Here is a 25,988-nt window from a genome sequence, read left to right as displayed (position 1 = left end):
AAATATTTTTTTAATAAACGTATCATTCACATCAGTGCTCTAATCTCGCCATGACTATTATCACGCTATATTTGTAACTCGAAAAACTGGAAGTAGCTCTGTTAAAAATTGAGAAATGCACATGAAACCACTGCAATAAATAATAAATATAGTGTTGATGTTTGGCGGCATTTACATGTGGAGAGTGTTAAGTCACTGTGGGACTCACCAGTCAGTCAGCAGCGGGGCTACGCCTACTCACTATTTTGGTCAAAGCCTGTGTTGAAATCCCCGGGCCTGGCGCTAACGCTCTAGGTTTGTGATGAGACTGTGCTCTGAAACGAGCGCTCCGGGACAAGCTAATCTGCGACGGAGCTAATCTTCTTTGAATAGAAAAAGTGGATCTGTTGCCGCAGTTGGCCTCGGCGTTCCAGTTACCGTGTGTTTGGCTGTTTACATGGGGAGGGGAAGCCTCCCACCTTCCGTAAACGTGTGTGTGTGTGTACGCATGTGTGCGTCTTATGTAACAGTCCATATCTCATTTTTGTTGATGAAGTTCATGCATTAGATGTGTTTTTAGATTTTTTTGTCAATAAAAATAAAAATAAAAATATATTGTCCTAAGTCAGTGAGTATTTTTACTTTTTTCCATGTGCTGTGTATTTTTATATTAGCATAATTCTATACTAAGGCTTACCATTTTCTTAGTCTACAAAAATATTGTGGATTTTAATAATTTATCCTGTCCTTGATTTGTGAAACCATTTCTGTCTCCTTTTTGTGAAAACTTAATTTTCAGAAGAGAAGCAAAGCTAAAATAAGCCAAAATGAGTCATACAATGGTTTCTGTCCTAATCTTGATCCTCATTTCTGCTTGGAGACCGAGAGTTCTTTTTTTACACTCACCATCATTCATTAAAAGTACCTCATGAATACGTCTCATTGTATAGAGGTGTATCACAGGCGGTCCGTGCCAATTAAATTGGAAGCTTTATAAGCCCAGTTTAATTAAGGATGTGCTTAGACAGTTGAAAGAAATAGCTGGCAATATCTTTTCCAGTGGGTGAGAAGCCGTGGCTATGAGGTTGTTTTCCCTGGGGTGTCCCACACAAGTAATTGAAACTAAAAATATCTTTCAGAAGTCAGCGGAAAGCCACAGATCTGCTGCTGGAGCATCTGTTTCATCAGAGGCATCCCTTCTTTGAGGGAGAGGGAAATACGCTCTCTTCCCTGCAGTTTGGTGGGTTCCTATTCTCCCCAGTGTGAAGCTTTTCTGTCTTTCCTATGGGCAGCATGCGATTTGGCCGCCTGGCTGTATGCAGTAGCCTAAAGCGTAAGAACCATGTACTTAATCCTCTTCATCCCCTGTGGGACATAAGGCTGCAGTGAGCTCATTCCAAAGTGTTCTGTCCTTGGTGACACGTTGTTCCTCTCCCCATAGGAATCTTCTATGTCGGTTTGCAGAAAATGCAGGGATCCACCTATTGGTCATTATGTTGGCTGTTTTTTAAATGAAAAACTATTTTTCAAAAGGTAACTACAGACGGTACAACATAAATGTTCATACGTAAGAATTGTTCTTTTTATTTGTTATTCAAGATATATGGTGCTTTCTTTCCAAAAATAAGGAGAAAAATGTTTGTTTTGAATGAATGTTCACTAAATTAATATTCTGGGACAAGAGTAGCGTTGGTCTCTACCCTATAGTATGGTGCTTATCTCGTACTGCACTTGATGTGACTTTAGGTAATATTCTGTCTCCCCAGGTTTGTAGCAACCTTTTTTATGAAATGGCCACGCAGCAGATTTGCACCGCTTTAGCATAGCGCTGGCTTAAGAATGGGTCTTTCTGAGCCTGCAGTTGATGTTGTTGTTATTGCTGTTGTCGGTGTTGTGTTGCTGCAGCGGCTGTTGTGTTTGCTAAGTGCTCAGCAGATGCTTCCAGATGGATTGATTGTGGCAGAGCGCTGAAGCAGAAACTCCTCAGGAGGGCAGCTAAACAACAGGGGAAGGGAGAGTTAGACCCCCCCCCCCCCCTTGGCTCAGGTACAGATGGTACGCACCGAAGGCAGTGATCACAGAGGGGGGGGGGTTGCACCAGCGGCCCTTTGCAACCGCCACGCCGCCGCTCCGACACCAACGCCGCTCGACCTTGTCGTGCTCAGGGAAGGTCGAGAGCGCAGGCTGTGCGACGGACGGTCCGAGGTGCAGTCAGCCTCCGAGTCCCCAGCCCATTACCCCTGTCTGAAAGACAGCCTGGTTTCACACTCGCCGTGCTGGCATTGTTTGTTTTGGGCGGGGAGGGGCTTTACCGCTTTGCTTTTAAATCTTTTAATTTGATTGTCTGTGCCGAGCACCTCCCTCACTCCTATGTTTACCTCAAGGGCTCTTGAACCTTCTCCCGGGGGGGGGGGGGGAGCTAACAAGCAATTAGCTTGAGTAGACGCCAAAAGGAATCCACCAATCCCAAGGCCTGAGCCTGGTACCCAAAGACCTCCTCAGCTCCTAGCTGGGTCTCCAGGGTCCTGCAGAGCAAGGTTAATATTCCTAAAGCCTTAGCGCACAGCCCCTCACACACATGTGAGTGCGCACGTAAGCAGAAGTGGAGATGGCTGATTTGCACGGGGCCGGTGGGTCTCTATCTCCCACACCCCCCCCCCCGTGGACTTAAACTGCACCAGAGTCTCCCAAGGTTTGCGTCTAATTGTGCGCTGGCAGGTCGGGCATAGCTGGCACCAGCTCCTGGCTGGCATTCCGCGTGGTATCGGAGCGCAGCGAGGGTGATAATGGTGCAGGAATGTGACTGGCTGGCTGGTTTGTTGTAAAAGCCCATCTCTCTTTGCCTGACACCATCTGGTAGCAGCAGATGGAGAAGATATGAGACCAGTGCACACAGAGAGCGAAGCACCATTCAGAGTGTAGCGTGCAAGATGGAGGCGGGCTCGATTGTGGTTTTATATTTGCCGCATGAATGTGCACAAGGCAACAAGGACGCCCTGAGTAGAGCTGACTCACCTTCAGTCTGCATCATTGTACCCCCGCTGACCAATTCCCTGCACTTTCCAAAATTGCAGGAATCCAAATATTCTGAATACTATAAATGAGAGAGGAGACTAGGAAGAGCTTTGATTTTTCCTCTGAAATTACTAAATTATTCGGTTTTCATTTCCTGTCATTTTATCCATATATTTCGAGATTCATATCTCTTTAATTTTTGTGGTCTTTAATTTCCATTTTAATTTAGCATAATTGCTTCATCAGAATTCTTGAGTTCAGTCCAGCTGACATTATTTTATTAGAATGATCTCAGAACATGATAAAATGGTATTAATGGGACATGAATATTGTTTTATAAAACAATTATAATAAGACTTCAGTAAATTTACAACGTGCAAAGCTAAATTGATCAGTTAACCACATATTAAATCTCAAAATAATGAATTACACAAACAGTAGTACATAAGGACGTCAATCATTATGAGGTTCATTCATTTATTGACACAAAAGGGACGAGTATCATTTGTCAATTCTGTATATAAATTCATTTTTATGGTGTTATAATTCTGCATGGAGGATATGGGGGTGCCACTACTTGTGTTTCTATGATAATTACAAATGATCTGTATTTACAGATGGGAGGTAAGCATAGTATAGTATCACAATGTATGATCGCTGTAGTGCTTGGGAACGAGTGCTAGAGGGCCACGGATGTCCCATTTTGCTGGTTTTCATTGATACCCTAGTTTAGCACACTTGACTCTACTAATTAGCAGCTCAATACAGATCTTTAGCTGTTGAATGAGCTGTGCTTTGTTAGGGCTGGAGTGAAAACCTATAGGACGGTAGATCTCCAGGAACGGGGTCACTTTCCCCTGGTTTAGTGTATATCATCTGCACATCTCATCAGGTTGTATCTGAACGCGTACAGTGGAGGTTAAGATAGAAATGGCACACAAATACAGACAGTGAAATGGAGAAAGGACAAACTTAGCTTCACTTCCGGCTCTCTGCCCTGGCTTATTGACTGCTGAAGCTGAACAGAGGATAGGTTTGGGGACGTGCCATGCTGAGTGTGTTCCAACACCCAGGATGACTCATCCGCGGCACGGGGCTTAGCTCCGGAGCGAAGGAGAGGCTGAAAACAAACTGGGCTGCAGGAAGTCACCAGCGGAAACCTCAGCAGAGGTTGGCAATGCATTATTTATCTCCTTGGCTTAGGCCTGTAAATGGCAACGCATCCAGTGTGCCGCACCAACAGCTGAATATTAATGCGCGGTCCACGATCCTGTTTTATACAGGTACATGTTTGGCCGAGAACCTGAGGCACAGTACAGAGGTTTAGTGGCAGTGTGTCACTCCCGAAAAGCAAGGCTGTGACCAGCAGGGTCCAGGTGGCAGGCCCAGCCCCCTGATCTGCACCGGTGCCCAGTGATACTGAACTGAACTTTTTCACACTTCATTTAACTTATATTTTACTTCCCATTGAAACTCACACTTTTATATCAGTAATGGAGGTGTCGTGTAACTCTAGACTCTTGGTGCGGCCTTATGCTGTAGTTGGATTGGCTGAGAGGAAGCATTCAGGAAGCGAGCAGATGTCAGTCTGAAGAAGGATGAATCGGAGTAAATATGTCCCAGGGCTTGGACGTGCCGTCGCCCCGGTAACTCTTCATCCGGAGCCCGCAGGAAAACCCTGAGCGCTACTCTCTGTGCGCTCGTCCTGCACGCCCGCCTGAAACAGAGCCGGATTTGAAAGTGCCATCTCTCTACTAATTAATGAGACGGAATAGCACCTGTTTGTACTGTACTGAGAGGGTGCCAAAAGCGGCTTCCACAAATATTGGACCGTTTCTGCTGGATGATGCTGTCGTCTGTGGTAAAATTTGGATTGTGGGAATGTTATTTCATGAGCGTGGAGGCCTGGGGACTGAGCCTTAGACGGACTGGTAGCGATGCCACTGGAGACAGTGAGGGCCGTGTAGCATGATGGGAAGGGAACTTGCATGTAGCTCAAAAGCTGTGGGTTAGATTATCAGCTGGGGTGCCATTGTTGTACCCTTGAGCAAGGTACTTAACATGAATTGTTTCACTAAATTCCTTTAAATTCTGTTTAAGTGGATTGTATTAATGCAGCTGCAGCGTTTCTGTCTTCTCAGAATTGCCAGGTGCTGAAGATGCAAACTCATGGTGTTGTTATTCATGTTGACCGGATCGCACTGTATATTCCTACTTGACCTTGGCTCACAATTAAATATGAGTGTCGGTTATTTATCTTCACCAACATTACAAATATGGTTTGACAGTCAGATGAAAAAATACTCAAAATCAACTCTGATAGAGCACATTTGACTATCGTTTGTCCAATGTGGACTCATAAGCTCTTGCAGTTGAATTAAAGATCTTAGTGCACAACAGTTTGTGAAGAAACAGGTGGGCGCTTGCATTTATTGGTATATCGAAGGATAACTGTTGACTGAATCCAGACCTCTGTCTTTTGGAGAGAGTTGTTCATTCAGAGGATGAGATCGACCGCGTTTCTGCCGCGTAGCAGAAGACAAGGGGCCGCGGTCTGGCTCCAGTATCCTGACCAGAGCTGCAAGAAGCAGGACCTCAGTGAGCAACTTTGACAGTTTCCAGCACTTTTCACATGAAATCATATATCTGTTCAGTTATTAGACGTCTTTATGGCGACCTCAGCATGCTGTACCTTAGACTTCTCATAAGCAGCCCTCTCTGGATTATATTGTTCGGCTGCCAGGAAGGACATCAAAAATGACTGCAGAGCTCCAAGAGGAGCGCTTTGATTGTGTTTTGTGTGCTTGGTACAGAGATCTGTCTGCAGATTTAGCCAATCCAGGCCTCATGCTCACATTGCCTTGCTTAATGACCGAATGTTTTGGAACATTATTAGTCCTATGGACTCATCGGCCGGTGCCAGTGAATGGGACCGTAGCAGATCTTGCATCAGGCTCCTGTGAGCTCCGCCCACAGAGAACTGATGCCCCACAGGTGGGGAAATCAATTGGCCACCTGACCCCGACAGGCCGTGAAATATTTAGCATGCACGGAGAGAGAGGGAGGGAGGGGAAGGTTACACTTGTCTGAGGAAGCCCTCCGCATTAACATTTAAAAAGGCATTGCTTTGGCCTCAGGCCCTTTGTGGGGGGGGAGCCGAAGGTGAGCGATGTGTTCTTTGAGTAGGCCGGCCGGGCTGGAGGTTGCACATTAACAAATGAGCCTTGCGATGACAAGGTGGCGCCGCGCGGAACGCCGGGCCACTCCATCTCCTCCACTGATTGGATCGCATAGCCGCCGCGCTGCTGGAGGTGCGTGTCTGTTACGGGCCAACACAACTGCATGGGCTGTTCTTCTGTGCTTTTGTGTGCGAGGTATTAGACGTCTGTCTGTAGTTTTTGGTGAAGAATGAAAAATGTGAATTTTTCAGATCTAGCCTAATTGTCGAAACCAAGAATAGAAGGTGTGACAGAAGGCTCCGGTCCTTGGAAACGGGCAGCACTGCTAGCCACGCAAAATTACACTCCAAAATAGCTCACCTCCATTAATGAAACCGTCCGGTAATACAATCAATACACAATTTTTTTTCCCTCTCTCCTTTGCTGTTACAGACTGTTGAGCTGTACATTGACCTGTGAAGGGTTGAAAATCACAGGTAAAAAGGTCTGTGTGATTGTTGCTAACATTTTAGAAGGGAGTGCCTCTGAGTGTAAAGGGAAAAAAATTCTTTAAAAAAGACTGAATATTCATAAGTGCTAATGATTACACTATGTGCGGTGTGATTAACACAAACCTCCCTGCTAACCCCCTGTGGTGACAGGAACGAGAGCCGGAGTGATCGGATGCAGTGTTGACGTAGAACCTGGGAAAGTTCCCTGCACTCTTGGTTCCTCCTTGCCTTTTTTTTTTTTTTTTAACACCCCGAATCAGGAGGCAGAGGCCTGGTAGCACTCTCCACAGGGTCCTCTGATCACAGAAATTAAGCAGGACAGCTGTAAACCCAGCTCCATCTGAGGCAAAATATCACGACAGCCGAGGGATGGAGAAATGAAGGGCAGACAAAGAGCACGGTAAATCTAATCTGTGTTCAATCCAGCCCCCTCCTTAAACTGCACATCTCCAAAATGGTTTTTCAGTATGGTGCTGGGAGGGGAAGGGAGGATGTTATTTCTGTGCAAACAGTGACTTTTGTTCATTTTTGTAATTCCTGTAGTTTTTTTTATTTTGCACCATTTGTTTGGTGTGAGAATTAAATGGTAAATGGTAAATGGACTGCATTTATATAGCGCTTTTATCCAAAGCGCTTTACAATTGATGCCTCTCATTCGCCAGAGCAGTTGGGGGTTAGGAATTAAGAATTAAGTTATTTCAATGCTATAGGTCTCATTACATTGCTACTTCGTAGTTTGGGAGGGACAGAAAAAGGACAGAAATGCACAGATGAAAGATTTTCCTACCAATGCGCAAGAGACCAAGTCTCACCCTTGTCAGCACCCTTTATTTTCTTATTTTCATATTTATTTATTACAGTGTTGTTATATATTTATACACTCTAAAATATGCGTGATGTGAAATGTGAAACCAGTGCACCACATGCCACGTGAAATCAGTCACGACTCTAATAAGAACAGAAAAAACACTGTGTCCAGTTCAGTGCTTATTAATCATGCAGACTTGTCTCAGATGAGAGAGGAGATAATGAATTGTTATTATAAATTACCGTGTAGATTGAGCTGCTAGCAGTTGTTTGAGGTTATTTCCCTTGTGTTCACACTGGGATACAGTACAGTATGCCTATTTCTGTTTATAAAAGAGACCATGTTTGTGTACTGTAGTCTATCAACATCCATCCAAACAGTCTTGTGTGATTGGCCAATATGTTTAGGTCTGTTGACTTTCATATACCGGAAAAAACTCTGATTTGCAATATTTGTACAGTAAACCAAATTCAAAAAATAGCAACAGGCATCATCACACATGGTCCTTAAAAGGTTTCTTACATGGTTGTCGTTACCAGGTTGCTAGTAGCCTATATCCCTGTTTTCAAGTGAACCTCTGATATCACTGTTCTCCTGCTTTCCCTCTCTCTGCATAGTGAAGTATTTTGTGAATAAAAATAATTAGATAGAAACCTTCAGTTCCTATTCAATCAGCTGCTTTGGGCTGCCATAGGTCTACATTAAAAACCATATTATTAGACTAATCTTTCATACTTTCGCCCCCTCATTCAATCACTCACTCAGTCGCTCACTTATTAATAATATTACTATGAATGGAGAAATAACGGTTTAAAACCATGGATATTTCTTGTGTTCTTGTGCTACCATTAATGAATGTGAACCTATGAACACTCTGAATGTGTAAAACCTGTACGTTTCAGTTCTTCGTGTACAGGTGCAATACAACACCCATTTATCACTGCTTGTCTCTCAACACCACTCTTCTGGGTGTTTCCTTGCTTCAAACGGAGGGAGGCGTGTAACACTTGTTTCACAGTGACTGTGTGAATACGCAGTCAGCCTGAACTGGTGTTTATTGATAACGCTCGGTGAGATAGCGCGATAGGACTCTGCTTGCGCGATGGCGTAATCCGTCATGCAGAGAATGATGAGCATGTCTGGAGTTAACCTAAATAGCCCTTGTTTATGCGTTGTGTGACGGGCCAAATTAATCTCCACGGAGCTGGTTAATTACCACATGGCTTCCTCCGAGGCACAGAAGCGAAGGGGCTAGAAATCCCGCTTTATATTTTCTTTTGCAAACTATTTTCCTTAAAAATCAAATCCACATCTGTCAGCTGTCAGCTTTATAGGCAAGAGGCTTTTACCCCCTGTGGTCCCGTTCTCGGTGCTCATTTTTCAAAATCGGGGTCATTTCTGACAGCGTTCAGTTGGCCTCGAAGACAAATAATAAACATCAAAGTTGGCTCCCGTGCACAAGTGTGGTTTGAATACAAACGCTCTTAATCTTGCTGTAATTTCTCACTCAAGTTACTGCATTGGGGAGAAGAGGTGTCTGCTTTGGAGCTGTGAGGCTTGCGACCCAATTAGAATGATGCGCTTGAGACATTAGTGACATTATTTATTCAATTGTAAATGAAGTAACGGGGTTTTCTGTTGTTGTATTGTGTTATGAATCCTATTTACCTGAATCTTACATCTAGCTCATAATAAAACACTTTAGTGTAGGTTCTCCCCTAATCCAAATACAGTATTTTTTTGACCATGAGTGGTAATGATATTCTGTGGCCATCGGTAATTTGAAATAAAGTATACAAGCCATTCTTTGAATGAATATTATCATTCTGTGTACAAAAAATGAGACAAAGATGTTCATGATCAAGCTGATGATAAAATATCCACCAGTAAGATACGTCAGACTGCTCAGTTATGTTGGTATGAACTAATACATCTCGGAATTTGTAATGATCATTATTGTTTAACTCATTTGCTAATTATTTTTACATTTTTTGATTTATGTTGATAGGACTTGATAGTACTTGTTACATTTATTATGCCAAATAGAGAGAGTGTTGCAAAATATTGCATTAATCATCAAACTCTGTTTATAAAGGCGGTCTATCCATAATTTGTGCCAGTACTGTAGCTGTCATTTTAACTACTGTTAATTAAGATAAAACATATTGTTCAAGTTGCGTTTATTATCATTCTCCACGTGCCGGCCGGAAAATAGAGCTCATAGAGTTTGCGTTCATTAATATGTACCGATGACAGTGCTGAGACTTCCATGAATGACCCCGTTGACTTTTTATGTCAATTATTAATTGGGTTTAATGTGCATTCTAGCTAGTGTGCCATCCTCATTTTGTTGATGTGGGGTTTTTGCTGTGTGGTGCTGTGGAACTCTTATGGATTTGCTGGACCTTAGCTCTCTCTCTCTGGTGTTTTTATGGATTGGCATTATTGTATGTTTAACTGGTTGGTACCAGCCTGTGTACTCCCGGTGAAATGTGGTTTGGTTGGTGTCTCATGATGTCATACCATGTGGGTGAAGGCAGTGTCAAACATGTGGCCAGCATATTGTCTCCACTGAGCTAATGGGGTCTCAGTGGACAGGCAGTGTTTATGTAAACAGATATCCTGCCATGCACAAACTTGGACTGATTTTGCTGTGGCAAACTTACAGTTAGGCAGGTTTAATTAAACACCCACTCTTAATGGACTTGAAAGGACAATCAGAATGTGTGATACCTCTCCCCCCCCCCCCCCAAATACACACACACCCAAGTAATTCAATATTATCACAATGATGCAGCTGTGAAGACCTGCCAAGTCAATATAAACAGCTGATTCTATGGAGATTTCTCCTGTAATTGGCTGAACAATATTTATTCATCTATTCTGACTGTTTTCATGTCAGGCCAAGTTTTCTTTGCTTTTAACTGTCCCGCGTTAATTGACTTATAGGCAGCTATGGAATGGAAGCTCTCCATTTCTAATTGTGTCTTTAAAAAAATTTGACATCTTCTTTAAATTTTTTTTTTTTTTTTTTTTTTAAACCCAGAGTTTTTAGAATGTGGTATTTCAGCTGTGTTATAGTGTAGTTGCACTCATGGGCTGTAGGTGGAGTTTGTTCGATACAGTATGGGTGCAATAAAATGTTATTTTCCCTTTATTTGAAATGAAATGCTGTACATATGGTATATTGGAGGTTTCATTTTGGTCACATGGTTGGATTTGAAAATGCTTCTTGTTGCCCTATAATAGCGGGGTATTACCCACACTGTGAGTGAATTTTAAATAAACTCAAGAAAAGTCAGCCCAATAATGCAGTGTGGAATAGGGTTCTTTTTCAACACTGATGCTCCGATGCTTCTGCTAAGCTTAGGCCAATCTTTCTCATCCATTTCAGTGTGTGGAAGGAATTAACAGGAAGAAATCAATTCACAAGATGCGCAGATGGCAAAATGGATAATTTGCAGCATTTTTTAAACTGGCAGTTCATTTGAGGCTGTCATGTATCAGTACCACAGACTGCATGTAATACAAATTGCATTTGCATAATGTGCATCAGAAACATTCTGTCCTGTGTTTTCAATTTTTACCATTTTCCCACTTTTTGATGAGCACACATAACCTAACAGTGAAGTGATGTATATTCGACAGGTAGGTTATAATATGAAATATAAAATGTAACATGAAATAGAAAATACATATTATTTTAACACATTAACACATTTTTAAACATTCTTGCTCACAAATTTGATACACATCAAGTCTGCCTAAAAGGGGCCTTACTTATGGTATAGAGTTCTCTAACGGCCCCTTATACAAGGAGTGAAGAAAGATAAGAATATCCACTTACCATTTAGAGAAACAACTTGGTACCATGGCTCTGCAAATAAAGTAGAGATATTTCACCCTTTTTGTTAATTTTTTGATTAATGCAGGTTTGTGAACTTCAGAAAATAAATTGGCATAGGAATAAATTTCACTTTAGAACAGGTGCCATTAACGAAAACGCCAATGTTGCTAGATTTGTTGCTGGAACACTCAGTAAATGTTTGACATATTTAAATATCAGCAGGTTAAGAATATGGCACTAATACCATTTGTTAATGTATAAGGCTGATTTATGATTCTTACTGCTCTGGCAGTGTGATAGCCTGTAATGAATCAGCAAACCAGAACGTAAATAAATAACAAAATATCTTGGCTGACATAGATTTCTACTGTTATTGATGCTCAACCGAGCTCAAATGATATAGTATCACTATTACTGGAGTTCAGCTGTGTTCAAAAGACATCACTATTACTAGAGTACAACTGTGTTCAAATGATATAACTTACTGGAGTTCAGCTGTGTTCAAATGATGTCTGTGTTACTGGCATTCAGCTGTGCACAAATGATATCATGCTATGCAGACCCTGTTTCTGAGACTTTTCAGTGTCTACAATGAATTCCATATCTAGGTCACAGCAGTCAGGTTATGCAAATATGCACGAAAATGTGAAAACCATCCATGCAGCTGATCTCTTGTTAACATATTTATCAAGCATACTTATCAGCATTTCTTTTGGACAGCTCGGTTTTGCCAATTTAATATCAATTGTACTTTTTTGATACACTTTCTGGCCCTCATACGGTATATAGGTCTATAGAAGTTGTCAAAATTTCTATAGACCTGCTCAAAGTACTCATTATAGGATATTAAAGATGAACGCCCCCATAAATAGTGTGTTCCAGAGCATTTGACCCTGTTAAGAAAATGTGCTAGAAGGCAAATAGTTTTTCCATGGGTTGAAGTATTTTGTACCATTAATTGTCATGGAATTAATATTTTTTTCCATGTGACATCGCATTCTTTCTTTTTGACCAGGTTGAAGAAGAAATCCCAGTCAGTGGATATTACCGCTCAGGGATTCTCTGGCTCACTGGTGAAGGATCCGCAAGCATCACAGATAAACAAGCTTGTGACACCTGTTGCCAAGACAACCATATCTGCTGAGGAGGAAAACAACGCAACCAACTCCCAGAGGGTCCGGAGCCCGAGACGCAGTGACCTGAAGCGGTACTACACCATAGGTAAAATCTGCACGTTCAACATGTGCAGGTGCTGCTTGTATCTGTATACACAGTTACCTGTGCACAACAGTAGATGACTGGGGTTAGGGAAACTGTATTTGTATCGATGCATTTTAGTGACTGAATCATGGGGTTTCGCTGAATCATGGGATTTCATAAGGGTAATATGCATGTGATCTCAGTGTACGGTCATTTCTGTTCTTCTCATTTGTGCAAGGCTGGATCCCATTTTGTTTTGTTCATGTTGGAAGAGCTGAGAAACAGACATTGTAAAATATACTGGTTTCGCCATACATTCTATAGTGATTGACCTCTGTGTGCTGTTCAGTTCCAGTCCACCAGGACAACTGTTCGAGCTCTTGAGTCAATATTTTCCACCAGGAACAAGCTGAAACCAGGGAAATTCTTTCCTTCCCGTAAAAACACAATCAATGATTCTGGTCAGCTCTGTGTCCAGTACTCAAGCCCCTTTCCCATCTTCCCTCTTCCTGAAAGCATTTGGATGACATGAAAGCCTTCTTTTTTCATAATGGCTGCAGTATGCCCAGCTCACCATTCAGGTGAGGGAAATAACGTAGTTTAGTTACAGTGGGACAAGTTTGACTCCAGGGAGCACTCTCTGGGATCAGCAGAGTTACTGGTATACACCACCCCAGGGGGATGGAGGATACGTCTGTACAGGAAGTATAGCCTGGGGAGAATAGCTGCAGGTGCCCTACTGCGCAATCCGGCCTTTAACAAACTTCTTTCCTGTCTAATTACAGGACCTTAATGACTTTCATCCTGCCTGGTAAGCTGGCAGAAAAGCTCAAGGGGGTTAAGGGATATGTGCTGCACAGTCCGTATAGTTTGGCTGCAGCTTCCAAATAATTTCGGCTGTTTTCATCCATCAAAGACCTCCCTCCTGTGGACGACAGGGGCAATGGGGTCTTTGGAGTGCAGCGTACACGTGGAATCTCGTGGTGCCACGACGACGAAATCTTGAAACCTGCTTTTCCAACCTCTGGCAGTGAGCATTTTCATCATATCTAAACAGATCAGGCACTAAATCAAGCTTCTGGACTGGATGCTTTGGAAATTTTAGGGGAGAGAGGAGGCTTTCTTGCAGAAAATGTGACAATCTGAATGAATTGTTTGCATACTTTATGGATAATTATACTAATGAGTTTGAAGACATACAGTATTTGACCCTTCAACAGTGCCCTGTAGGTTCACTTTAGATTTGTATTATTAGGTAACGATCTGGCCCATTTTAAAAGGTAATTTTTTTTAAAAATAATTCCTGATGAAATAAGTAAAGGTATACATTAGGAGTATCCTGTTTGGGGAACTATAAGATGAAGTACCTCTTGAAAATAGTACAAATAAGGGCAACTAAATGGGATCCAGCCAGGTATTGCATTTACAAAGAGATTTAGGGTTTCAGACTGGGGAATTGAGGGATTTGATTGAGGTTTTTTGTATTTCAATGTTCTTTGTATTTCAATGGAGAATAACAAAGCAGATTAGGGAATATATTTCAAGTTCCTGTCAGCAGAACATAAGTCCATCGAGGGAAATTGGTTCGAGGTGAATTGTTAATGCATACTTTAGGCTAACTTGCCTGTTCATGTATTAGAAGCAGCAGCCCTTAGGGTGTTCAGTATTAGGCATAACACAGTGCTAGATAATCTGTAAACAGGCTTAATGGCCTGCTTCCATCATGAAATATTCTTATGCTTTTTGTACCACATTGGCCCCCTGCCCTTCAAAATTGAGCAGTCTGGTACAACATCTACAAAATAGCCATTTTGCATAATTTAGGATCGACAGTGAGTCCAGGAACGGTGCTCAATGGATCAATCTCAGTTTACTGTTTCAGTCAATGCAGACGATCTACAGTTAAAAACAAATCCTGTGATGAACTCACTTGACGTATATAACTCCTTCACCTTCCTTCTCTTTTATCAGACAAACGAGAGACCAAATCAATGATGGCCTGTAACAGCCAGGTTCTGGTACAAATGTAATGGACCTCTTTGAGCTCTCAAGTAACAGTATCAATTTGGATAGAAGTCAGTTAAATTTCGGAGTGGTTGTAATTCGTTCAGACACCCCTTATCCTACTACAAACTGACCTTGAAGCAAATTCAGTCCGTTGATTTAACAACAAGTGGCACGTTACACCATTCCCTGAATGTAATCACAAATGTAATAAGCCAGTGCTTTGCTTTGTAATGGAAAAAGGATATTTAATATCGTTTTGGTCAGCATCCTCCGTGTTGCCGTACCCTTAGGCGTGGGGCAGCAAGGCTAACACGCTCCCGCCCAGTGCTGTGCGCCAGGGCGCTCGGGGAATGCTAATTTATTGCGGAGATGGAAAACCGAGAGCGCTGTCTGCGGCGAGCCGTGCCGTCTCCGCGGCGTCCGGCTGCGCCCTCGTTAAACCGTGAAATGTGTTTGCAGACGGGGTTTTTCTAATCAGATGAGCCAGGTGCCCCCCGCCTGCCATCACCGGCTCAGAATTGCCACACTCAATTTCCATCAAAGGAGCTGGGAAAGGAGCAGCGTGTGATTGCGCCGTTGTCGCAAACGCGCTAACCCCGGCCTTTGGAGTATCCAGCTGGGAGATGGATTCCTGATGCGGCGATGGGCCCCGTTCCTGGTCTCGGTGCTGGATAGTGACGACTCTGGATAATCGTGAGCCTGCGGTCTGTTTGTATTGGATTTAAATTGAATGCTCATTACGCTTTCTTGCGGGTGTCCTGCCCTCCTAATCTAACAGACAAAATTGCAGCAACAGGCTGACAGTTTTGACTGGGAAATCCATAATAGGGGAACGTATTTACAAATAAGGATTGATTGGGTTGTTGAAACTAACCCATAATAACACCAAAAACCTGACCTCTGTAGACAAGAGGCTATGGATTGTGACTGTCTTTTTGCACCTTTGCTGTCGATGAGCACTGACCTTTTTTCCCAGTGGCTCTGCTGTGCATGTGCTTCACACCTGGACATACTCAGAACTGGCATTAACTGAGTGTCGGACAGTTCATTCAGTAAGCTGGGCAGTTTACTCGTAATAAGGCAGAGCTTGGATTGGCAAGACAATGTCTTCTCACTCAGAGACTCTCTGAAGGTAGTCTCTGGAGACTGTCTCCTGACACGCTCTGCCACCTGACACTATTGGTCTTTTTTGGCTGGACCGCAACAGCGGGGCCAGCCCTACAAATGTGAATGTCTGTGACTGACTAAGTGACTGAGTGAGTGATGAAGTTACACCATTGGTCAGCCGAGTTATGAAGTTACACCATTGGTCGACCGGGTCACATGTGTTAGGTCCAGCCATATACTAGGTTTTGACCTGGTCTTGTTTTTTGCTAATTTTTATTATACATATTTTTACCCACCAGGCCCCCACAATGAAGTTAATGCCTTAGAACTATCCCAGTCAGTGTACTCCAGCACTGCACTGGAATGGAATCGTGGTGGTGGTGAATGGAATGACATACAGTAGCTGGCATTAGCATGACCGAAGGACAGAGGGCTTGATTCAGCGGGTTATACCCCACCTCCTACAATAGCAAGTTCTCTAGTGAATCAGGACCCTATTCAAGTTAATAAAAGCGACTGGTGACTTGTTTTTGGTAGCTGTACATTGTGCTAGCCATGTAGGATGCATGACGTGCAGGATGGAGTTTGTCTGCAGGCACATGGATGGTATCATACTGGGACCAGTCTTTGACATTGCAGGACCATTTGAACGTGCCCAAATAGGTTCTCCCAAAGTCTCCAGTTGTCCAGCTCACTTTGCGGGTTTGCTGGTTTATTGAGACACACGGTCTTCTGTGCACTGCAGAACTGTCAGGGCTTAATCTCAGTGCACACACATTTAATCATTCCTCTGTGTTTGACCACAGCTGAATAAATTCCACACTCTTTTTTTTTGTTCCAGTATGTTTTGGAATTAACTAAAATATTGTTTCAATATTTAATACTCACTATGTAAATAACTTTTATAGCAAGGGTCCTACATAGAAGCAATGAAGTACTATATAACATGTTCAATACACATTGTTTGTGAATCATATATATACATAATTCATTAATTTAAGACATGAATCCATGACATGATTGCATGAGAAGTGGCCTGTCACACCCTATAACAATACTGTAAGTCAGTTTCAGTCATATCAAAGTTCTTAGATATCTAGATGGATTTGTACATAGATGGGGAGTAGTGATGAGGTCAGTGTATTTGCAGGCGTCAAAGGTCCATCTCCATTTACCGAAAGCCTAATGGGTGGAAAGGGCACTGGATGCTGTGAATGGAATCGCTTGCAGAGAACACCAGCGCGGTCGATCGCCGTCTGAGACCGGATGTTCTCCCGGGGAATGTAGATCTGTTCCTGGAGTGACAGTGTGGGACGCTGCAGATTCGGTATAAGCGAATCCCTAAGCTAGCGATGTTCAATTAGTATTCCTTTTTTGTCCGTGCTTTCTAAATGTTTTACTTCCCTGTAACTCACTGTGAGATGTTTGCCTTTTAGTTCTAAGTAAGGATGAAAGAACTTGACACGGAATAATGTTACATATCCAAGTGACATCTTGAGATAAGGACCAAATTGCTATCCCAAATATTTGCATGCATTACGGTGGCTGTCTGTACATGGGTGCCAGTAAATTACAGTGCTCATCTTTATTTGATGAGTATATTTACAGAGGTTGGGTTTGGCAGTTAAAGAAGGCTGCTGTAGTTCTTCACAGATGGGATTTAAACATTTGTATTCAGGAGCAGAAATGGTTGTATTTGGATTATCAGAAAGCAGTTCAATAGATGGAAAGCAGAAAAATGGAAAGCTGGTGGAATGCCTGTCTTTGCCGTTTTTTCTTTCACAGACAGTTTGTACAAAGTGTTGGACCAAAGCCAGGAGACTTTTTTTCTTCTTGAGAGCCACATCTGGCAATCTCTCTCAGCCGGGAGAGAATAATACTGGTCGGCAACAGTTACTGTTATCACTGCAGGCACAACATGGTCCTTGCTTCAAGGTTTTCCCAATGTGGGTTGAACAGCAGTTCAGGAAGGGAAAGTTTTGTTCTTACAGACATATTGTCTGTTACTGTGTTTATTTGCTTAGTTGACACCTTTATCCAGTGTTTTCTTTCCATTTTATTTATTTGCTGAACAATTTAATTTCACCTACCTTGCTCAAGGATGCAATGGCAGTAGCCAAGTAAGCAGTGGTCTGGTTACATCCTGACACACTGGTAATAGTGCTGTCACCACTGTAACAGAGACATGCCTGTGTCCATTGGAATTGCTGTGTGGATTGTCTTCCCATCGCCCTCACTCTAGGGGTGTGCAGAGACAACAGTATCTGTATTTGTATCTGAATCAGAATCAGAAAGGGGGGGCAACTTCAAAAGAAAAAAAAACTTAATACAAAACTTTATCTGTGCATTTCCAAATATGGTCATACACAGAATTGGATGCACCCCTAACGGACACAGTAAAAAAAAAAATAAGATCAGAAATTGTTCTGATTCCTTCCACTGTCCATCTGCAATGCCCCCAGCTGTTAGAAAAAAAAAGAAGAAAAGTCTGTTCACACTGAGAATGTTTTCTCCCTTTCCTGGTTTGTGTTCAGGACTGTGTGTGTGCAGACACTTTTATGAGCGCTGTGTATGGTATTTCGCCCTCGGCACTTAAACCATGGTAGAATGAGTCCTTTGGTTCAGAGAGCTCTGCTACCTGCAGAAAAGGCTGCGCCAGAGGGTACTGAAAGCAGGTTGCTGAGGTACATTTGAGGAAATGCGCTGACCGCGAACAGCCCTGGCAATGTCAAATATAATGACCGGAGGCTAAGGTGCGCCATCCACGCCAGCAGTTTCAGATCCTCAGTGCTCAGTGGGGAGCGCGGCGGCGGTTAATTCTGCGACGGTCCCGTCTTCGCTACCGCCGGAACGGATCTGCAGAGAGGAGGTGCGGGCTCCGCCATGCCCCTGTTGCCAGGAGCAACGTTTGCGCCTGTGCCGAGTTGAGCGCCGGGACATTGCGGAAGGAGACCTGTCTCCAACCGCGGGGCTTCTGAGCCAGCCGCATGCACATTCACCCCGGGGGGGGGGGATCTTTCACACGTACACATACACCTGTACCCGTGATTTCCACTGGGAAAGTGGGCAAAGTGTCACTCATGTTCAAGCACTAGTTCTCAGCATAGTGACCCACCAGGCCAATCAATCTGAAATATAGGCCTACTTATGTATAATAGTATATTATTATTCTCCTGACCCACCACATTTTCTGTGCTGTTTTTATAAGGCGTTCTATTGCACTTTACTCCAAAGCAAAGTATATTGTTTAGCTGTAGATTTATTACTTTTTGGATTGGTTCTGTGGCTTTTGTTGGGGTTTAAGTTTGGAGAAACTTGGAGCCAAAAATTGTCTGATGATATTAACTCTCACGTTTGTGCACATTAATAATGTTATCAGTCAGCACTTTGCCTAAGCTTCCTGTTAAAGAAAGTTGTTTTGTGGGCTGACAGATTGAATAATGCTCAGAAAGCATATAGGGGCAGAAAAAAGACTGCAACAATAAGAAGAAAAATGCTTCTGTCATAAGATATCCATTTACAATGGCAGTCCAGATTATACTAGGCAGAGTGCACTGAAAACCATTACAATTAGATCTTTACAATATAGATAAACAGTGCTGTGACCAAGCAAGCTTTGAAGTGCCGTGCTTCTCAATTGCTCTATTTCTGCTTGAAACAGAAGGGAACGCTATTTGCGTAATAAAAAGAAACACTGCTTTGAAAAAGACACTTCCCTTTTAGCGTAATGGCCAAACCGCAAAGCATGTAAACTGCATTGCTGAGTGCTCTTAAACTGATATGTTGAGTTCAGTTGAATGTGCTAAACCATTTTGTCCTTTTTCCCTTTTAATTAAATGTGCCTGTACTTATTTATTTTATTTTTTCAGGGGCTGTTTAAAATCTAAGAAGAGTTTTAAGAGTAGTGATTTGTGAAATACCCTGCACTCAAAGCAGTGTGTGGTTCTGCCTGCCTGGTTTTCTGTGCAGGTTTTCCACTAACATCCATGAGCAACTGAAATTTGTTGGTTCACAAAAATAAACCTCACTTAATTATCTTCTTCAGTATGCTAGTGATTAAATTATTGTGTATTGACATTTGAACTGGTGTTTTTAAAATAATGGCCAATTACAGACATGGCTTCCGCTGCCAAAAGTCTGAGGGACTACTGAACTGCATGCAGTAATTAGTGAACTGTCCAGAATGCTAATTAACTGGCTGACCATATGTATACATTGGGTTCCTTTTCAGTACATTTATGAACCTCATCACCATATATTGCTTTGCTGTATTCCTTCCTTTGTAGTTCTGCCACGTGGCCTCAGTTTCTCTCTTCACACTGCTCACACTGTCACTCTATGCAGTACTGAGAGTCCCTGCTTTAACTTAATAGATTAAACTTAACCTGCATCCCTGAATTAAAGGAATGAATCTTTCACTCCCACACGACATGTCAGGCATTTCAGATGCCCTGCTGAATAATTCCTTACATTTTAGAAAGCATTTTACAAAAACATTTTGTCACTAAAGCATTTACACAATATAAAATAGTGTTTCAAACAGCTAAACAATAAATATCTGTACATCCACTATCTGTTGTAATAATGTCAATATAAGGCAAGGCAGGAGTGACTGTAGTTTATAATTCCACAGGTACACTGTCCTTTAAAAGCTTTTGATTATAAATGTCAGAGCTTGAGTATTTCGACAGCCTCCCCTCTTAGTTTTGGATGCATTCAGGCCATTCTGTTGGAGGAATTGATTCGGTCCTATGTGTATCCTAAATAAGGAGGAAGCAGCTCTCCGACATCAGCAATCCTGTGCATTGATTCACTTTACTGCAGGGAAAAAAGAATCTTCTCAGCAGGACAACTATGCAAGTGGCTGAATTCTCGCATAGTATAGATTAGGGTAAAGGTAGCGAACATATGAATAAGTGATCGTGACATGAATAAACAATAAATGTTGTTTAGGTATGTACATACCCATTACATAAAAGATATGTCCTACTAAATGTTGGCTTTGGGAACTCTTGGCTGATTAATTCTTGATGATCATAGTATTCAAGCATCAACTTTAAGTTATAGAATTCCATTATGAAGTCATCTGTGAAAACTAATTGATTTAGTGTTAGCTCTTGGATTATGTTTATGAATTTACTTAGATTCACATTAGGGCTTTGACGATTAATTTCCAGTACATCCAAACCGTCTAATTCAATTTAAACTGGGATAACGGTGTTTCTCACAAAGTGTTGAAGAGGCCTGTGCTGTTTTTAACAGGTGTAAAATACTTGTTGACCTGTTACCCTGCCCGCCCCCCCCCGCGATAACCATCCTCACTTTCTCTATTAACCCTGCCCTGCTGCTGCTTAATTAACTCCCGCAGTGAGAAGGCAGTCACTGCCCAGCAGCAAGCGGCGCTGGCCAATCCCTGCCCACGCTCCGCTGTGCGTCACGGCAACCTCCGGGAGACAGCTTGTTACTGGGGTGCCCAGGAGAGGGATGAGGAAAGACGGCGGAGATGCATAATCATGGGCAAAGAATTCTGGGTAAACTTCCAACAGCTGTCGTCTCACGAGGACACTGGAAGCGGAACAAAAATAGCAAACAAACAGGAAAAGAGTAACAGCCCCGTTATTTACGATCCACTGTTCCCAGTTGAGCTAAAGACTGTATGTGCAAACTGCCGTGTTTCTACGGCATCTTACTCTACCGCTCTCGCTCTGTGCAGTACATCTGCAGGGACCAGGCTATTATATGCTGCTGATTTTTGTTTGTTTACCTGTAGCTCTGGTTACAGAAAAGATTTCCCCTCTTACATCTGACTTTCAGCCATTTTCAGATGAATGTTCACACCTGTAATTGGTGGCTTATGTTTGCAGGCCCCCTTGATAGTGTGTGAATATACGGGAAATGAGGGGGGGGGGGAGGTGACACAGTAAGGAAATTGATTGTGTGACAGCTTCTCTAGAATGAAAGAAGCCTCCTGTAGCTGCTCTGTGTCAGGGCTTCCACCCCTGGTTTGTTTGTTTGATGTCTGCTCGATCGCGCACGTTTGACTGGTGTGCTGGCCCGTCAGGCTACCCTAATGGAGGCTCACAGGAGCACACCCTCACCGCTCTGTCCCTGGACACTAAAGATCACAATCTCACGAGTGATGTTCCATCACAAAGAAATACATACCGTGTATAAATAGTCCCTGGAAAAGGCCAATGGCCATTAGGACCAAATAGCCATTAGCCCTTTTCTGTAGTCCCTTGCTACCCTCCCTCCTCCACCTCGCCTTCCACCTCTGTTACACCCCCCTTCCCCACCGCCCAAGCCAGCTAGGACGCCCACGGAGGGTGAAAAAGAGGTGCTTTTTGTGGATGGCCTGACAGCGGAAACGGCCCAGGCTCCCGAAAGCGAGCCTCGGGATGTGACAGGGCGATCAGTCACACGGCCCCTCCTGCGCGGAGAAGCCGGGGCCGGTGACTGGAATTAGTGTGCGGGTGTTCCGCCGGGCTATTGACTTCATGCGCCGGGCTATTGACTTCATGTCACGCCCCTCAACCCCCCCCCCCCCGCACCCCGCACCCCGCACCCCGCGCCCCGCCCTACCGGTCTGCCTCGTTCTCCTGGGTGAATCGAGCGGCCGGCGGTTCAGGCACCGCTCCCCTCTCGGCACGCGCGCGGGAGTTACTTGCCGAAGCGCGGGGGGAATACCCTCTGCTCTCCGGCCCCTCAGTGCTCTATTTACATCATGCTGCGCAGCTTTCACATCTAAACCAGCGTAGTGTCGGCAGGAGAGGGACGTGCTGGACGGATTCAGAAATGTGTTCCAGTTGCAAAAGACAAACAGGCAAATATTTGGTATGATAATCTGCTTAGTGTAAAAAAGGGAATTATTGCCGATACTTTTTAAAGCCTGGCAACAGGAGGTGGGCTTTAAAAGAGTAGTTTTTGTAGAGAGAGGGATGTCAGTGACACTGATGTTCTGCTTTGGGCGAGGCCTTACTAAGGCTCACCTTTGCCTAATTTTAGCCAACTCAGCTGACTCGCATAACAACTTCTGAGGTCAATAGGATAAAGTAGGTAGTGCCATATTAAATCATATCAAAATGTATTTATATAGCACATTTCACAAACAATTGTCACAATACGCTTCACAGACCACCCTGGCCTAAACCCCCCGAGGAGCAATGAACCCTAAAGCAATGGTGGCAAGGAAAAGCTCCCTATCGCAGATAGAAAGAAACCTCTGAAGGAACAAGATTCAACGTGGGAACCCATCCTGCTCTGGTTGGTTCAGGGAGTACATAGCATTAAGTCGGCAGTATACTTTGTAAGAAGTAGAACTTTTTGAGCAAAAAGACGCAATGAGAACAACTGAAGAACAAAAAGATGCGGTGTTGTGTGTTCTCATGGTGCAGTGTGCGACGGCCTCCAAGTTTTTGCAAATGTCTTTCTTGTTCTCCAACCTCCCCCTCTCAGCTTTTGGTCCAAATAGCACATGGTTGGTTACGTCATGGTTGAGAGTTCAGAGGGAAGACTTCACATGCTAATGTACGGAGAGTCAACGCCAATCTCTCTTCTGTAGTTTTGCATAGCTAGATTTACTAAAGCCACTTTAAACACTTTAAACTTTTTGTTTTGTGTTGTGATCTCGCGTAGCCCTTCTCTTTATACATCCATGGCGTAGCCGCGAGGTCTGGGGGAGATTCCAGCCCCGGTTGATAGCTGCCTCGTAATTTTTCACGCCCCAGCGGCGTGGAGTGACACCAAACGGAGCGGTTTTCTCACTGAGTATACCGACAACGGTGTTCGTGGACATGTTCGCCGGTGGTTCTCAATCCTGAAGTTCTTTCTTCTTACTGAGTATACTGCCAGCTTTACAGAAGATCTCCCAGTCAAATTCACTTTCAGCCAGAGAACAAATTACCTATTAATTCCCTATTCAATTACTGGTCCATGCTCCTACATTACATTTTTTCCTTAACTTGGAAATTTAAGTAACGCTTGTCATTATTCGCACACCTCTGCAACAGCAGGATGACAGTGATTTTTAACTAGTGAGGAAGTCTTCCTCATTTTTTCACATGTATTGGCAAGATGCAAAAGAGAATAGTGTCCTCCGCCCAGCACCAGTGGAAAGGGAGTTTTGAGTCCTGCTTTTTTTGAATCCCTCCACAACTGTCAGGAGGGAAACTAAACGCCTTCAAACGGCTGTGAGGTGCAGCCTGGCTTTATCACCGTCCGGCAAGCCTCTGTCAGTAATTCAGATTCAATTTTCATTTGTACATAATAAACATTAATGTGCACTGCTGTTGATTACATTTCACCAATGGAACCATTCCCAATCCACTTATTTCGCTGAATTGATAGGAAGACGGAAAGCAGCACATCGTGAAATTATTATGGAAACCACGCTTCATTGTTCGCTCTCAGGTGCATCAGCCTGGCTGATTCATTTTTACTGGCTGCGTTTATGTGATATCGGACTAATTTTATATGCAAACATATATAAATATTTTACATGTAATATATATAAAATGGCTGAAGTAAATGTGAAATATGCAGATAATTTATTTCTGTGTGCACGTGTGTGCGTTTCTGTGAGTGTGTGTGTGAGAGAGAGAGAGAGAGAATGGTAATTGCTCATTGTTACTGTTATGATTCTCATGTCGTGGTGCAGGAAAGATTTTGGCTAGGTTTCTTAGTTTTGTATAACAAAGGAGTTTTCATTTACTGGGGCATATGGGACCTAGCTAGCTTCTGTTTGTCACCAGATCAGACAAAAACAAATCTTCAGCATAATTTTCAGCCAATCAGCAAGCTGCTCAACAAGCCAGGCACGGCTTATGCCTTGGTTACTGCTGATGACTTAAACTCTCGGAGTTGATTGGTCTCCGTTGGGTTTTTAATCACGGGTGGATGCCAATGGCTGTTTTCACCCTGCGTTATTTGAACTTGCCCTTGGAAACTATAGGAGGCGTGTCATACCTGCCAAGGTCAGGAACATATTATCAGTCTGCTCAGTGGTCCACAAGTGTTTAATCTCTGGCTGATTTTATCCTGGTGGTGAGGGAAACACCTCAGGAACCTCAAATGGGGTAAAACTTGGAGACACTGCAAATGTAGAACCAGAACTGAGTAGAATTCTAATAAGCCAGTGCACATTTTAAATAGTGTGTTAACCCTGCAACCTTGTACCTTAAAGAGGTATCTCATTATGTATTACACTCTGTATTGTACTCGGCCAGTTCAATTGATTTGTCCCCGGATTATGACGCAGTGGGCAGTTTTAGTGTTATCGATTACGAAGAAGCAGTCTGCAACTAGGAATGAGATGACAAATGAAATGACCAGATTTATCCTCTCTTTACTGGTGGATTGATCGCCGAAAAGACTACTGTGCAGTGCGTTGTGCAGCGTGCTAGTAATTTGCCGGCTGAAGATTGACTTTATAACTTCTGTTGCAGTGGTTCACAGGGACCCATCGACTCCGTAAATGTCGACTCTGGGCTGATAATGCCATTTCACCTACCTTCCCTCCACAGTGTACGGGAGGTTCAGAAATCAATTAAGTTCATTAATTTATATTTTTATACTTATTTTTCACCCCTTTTTCAAGTTTCATTTGGATTTGGGATTTGGAGTTCAGCTCCCAGGCCAGTCACCACGCTCCATCTGTCCAGCATGCAGTCCAGGAAGGCACATACTTGCATGTGCGTCCCCCAAACCCCCTACAGCCCACGGACCACTTCTGTTCACTCTGCAGTCCAGTCTGCTGACTCAGAGAGACTGCAGGCACCTAATAAGAGTCACTCTGATGCAAGGAGGTGGGGGTACCCTATCAGCCAAAACCCTCCCTCCCTGAGAAATGCCATGTCCTACTTTGCACTGCTAAGTGAGAATCCTGGCCAAACGCACCTCCCACATGTTTTGGAGTTGATCCAAGGGCGTAACTATTACAGTTTGCTTGTTTGCTCCAGACAGGTATGCCCCTTTAAGCAATTTTTCACCTTATGTAAAAGATGCCCTGCCAAGAACTGATTAATGATTCGATGACAGGCGGACAGGTTGCATTCTAGAGGACCTGGCATATTAATGTTCACTGAGGCTCAGGTGGTGGCTCTGTGCCCATTTGAGAGCAATCACTGCCCCTTTTGGCTGGCTTCTGTAATAGTGGGCTCACGCTCAAGGTCACAGAGAAGAGAGTTTGGGGGAGGGGGCAGCTGTTGCTCGTTTTATCAGCACCTCCCTCTACCATTCTCTGGATGCTTCTGCACTGTGTGGGTTGTACTGAGAGGCTGTTTATGTTATTGTGCCCTTTGAATGTTTTTATTTGATGATGCTGGCAGATTATTGGCAGATTTGTTGCCATGGGCCTA

At 43.3% G+C, this 25,988-nt stretch overlaps 1 protein-coding gene across 4 annotated transcripts in view; it reads left to right on the top strand.

The window, feature by feature from the left end:
- The window catches only part of LOC135261516 (oxidation resistance protein 1-like), a 106,696-nt gene that overhangs the window by 28,447 nt on the left and 52,261 nt on the right, over window positions 1-25,988 (top strand). For all 4 annotated transcript variants that reach the window (XM_064347875.1, XM_064347877.1, XM_064347874.1 and 1 more), the window contains exon 3: window positions 12,335-12,540. In XM_064347875.1, coding sequence (XP_064203945.1) covers window positions 12,335-12,540 — 206 coding nt within the window. The remainder of the gene's footprint in view (window positions 1-12,334; window positions 12,541-25,988) is intronic.

The sequence above is a fragment of the Anguilla rostrata genome, chromosome 8 (genome assembly GCF_018555375.3).
Source record: "Anguilla rostrata isolate EN2019 chromosome 8, ASM1855537v3, whole genome shotgun sequence".
NCBI classification, from domain to species: domain Eukaryota; kingdom Metazoa; phylum Chordata; class Actinopteri; order Anguilliformes; family Anguillidae; genus Anguilla; species Anguilla rostrata.
Note: the sequence above shows the minus strand (reverse complement) of the source record. Positions and strands in the feature narration are given on the sequence as shown.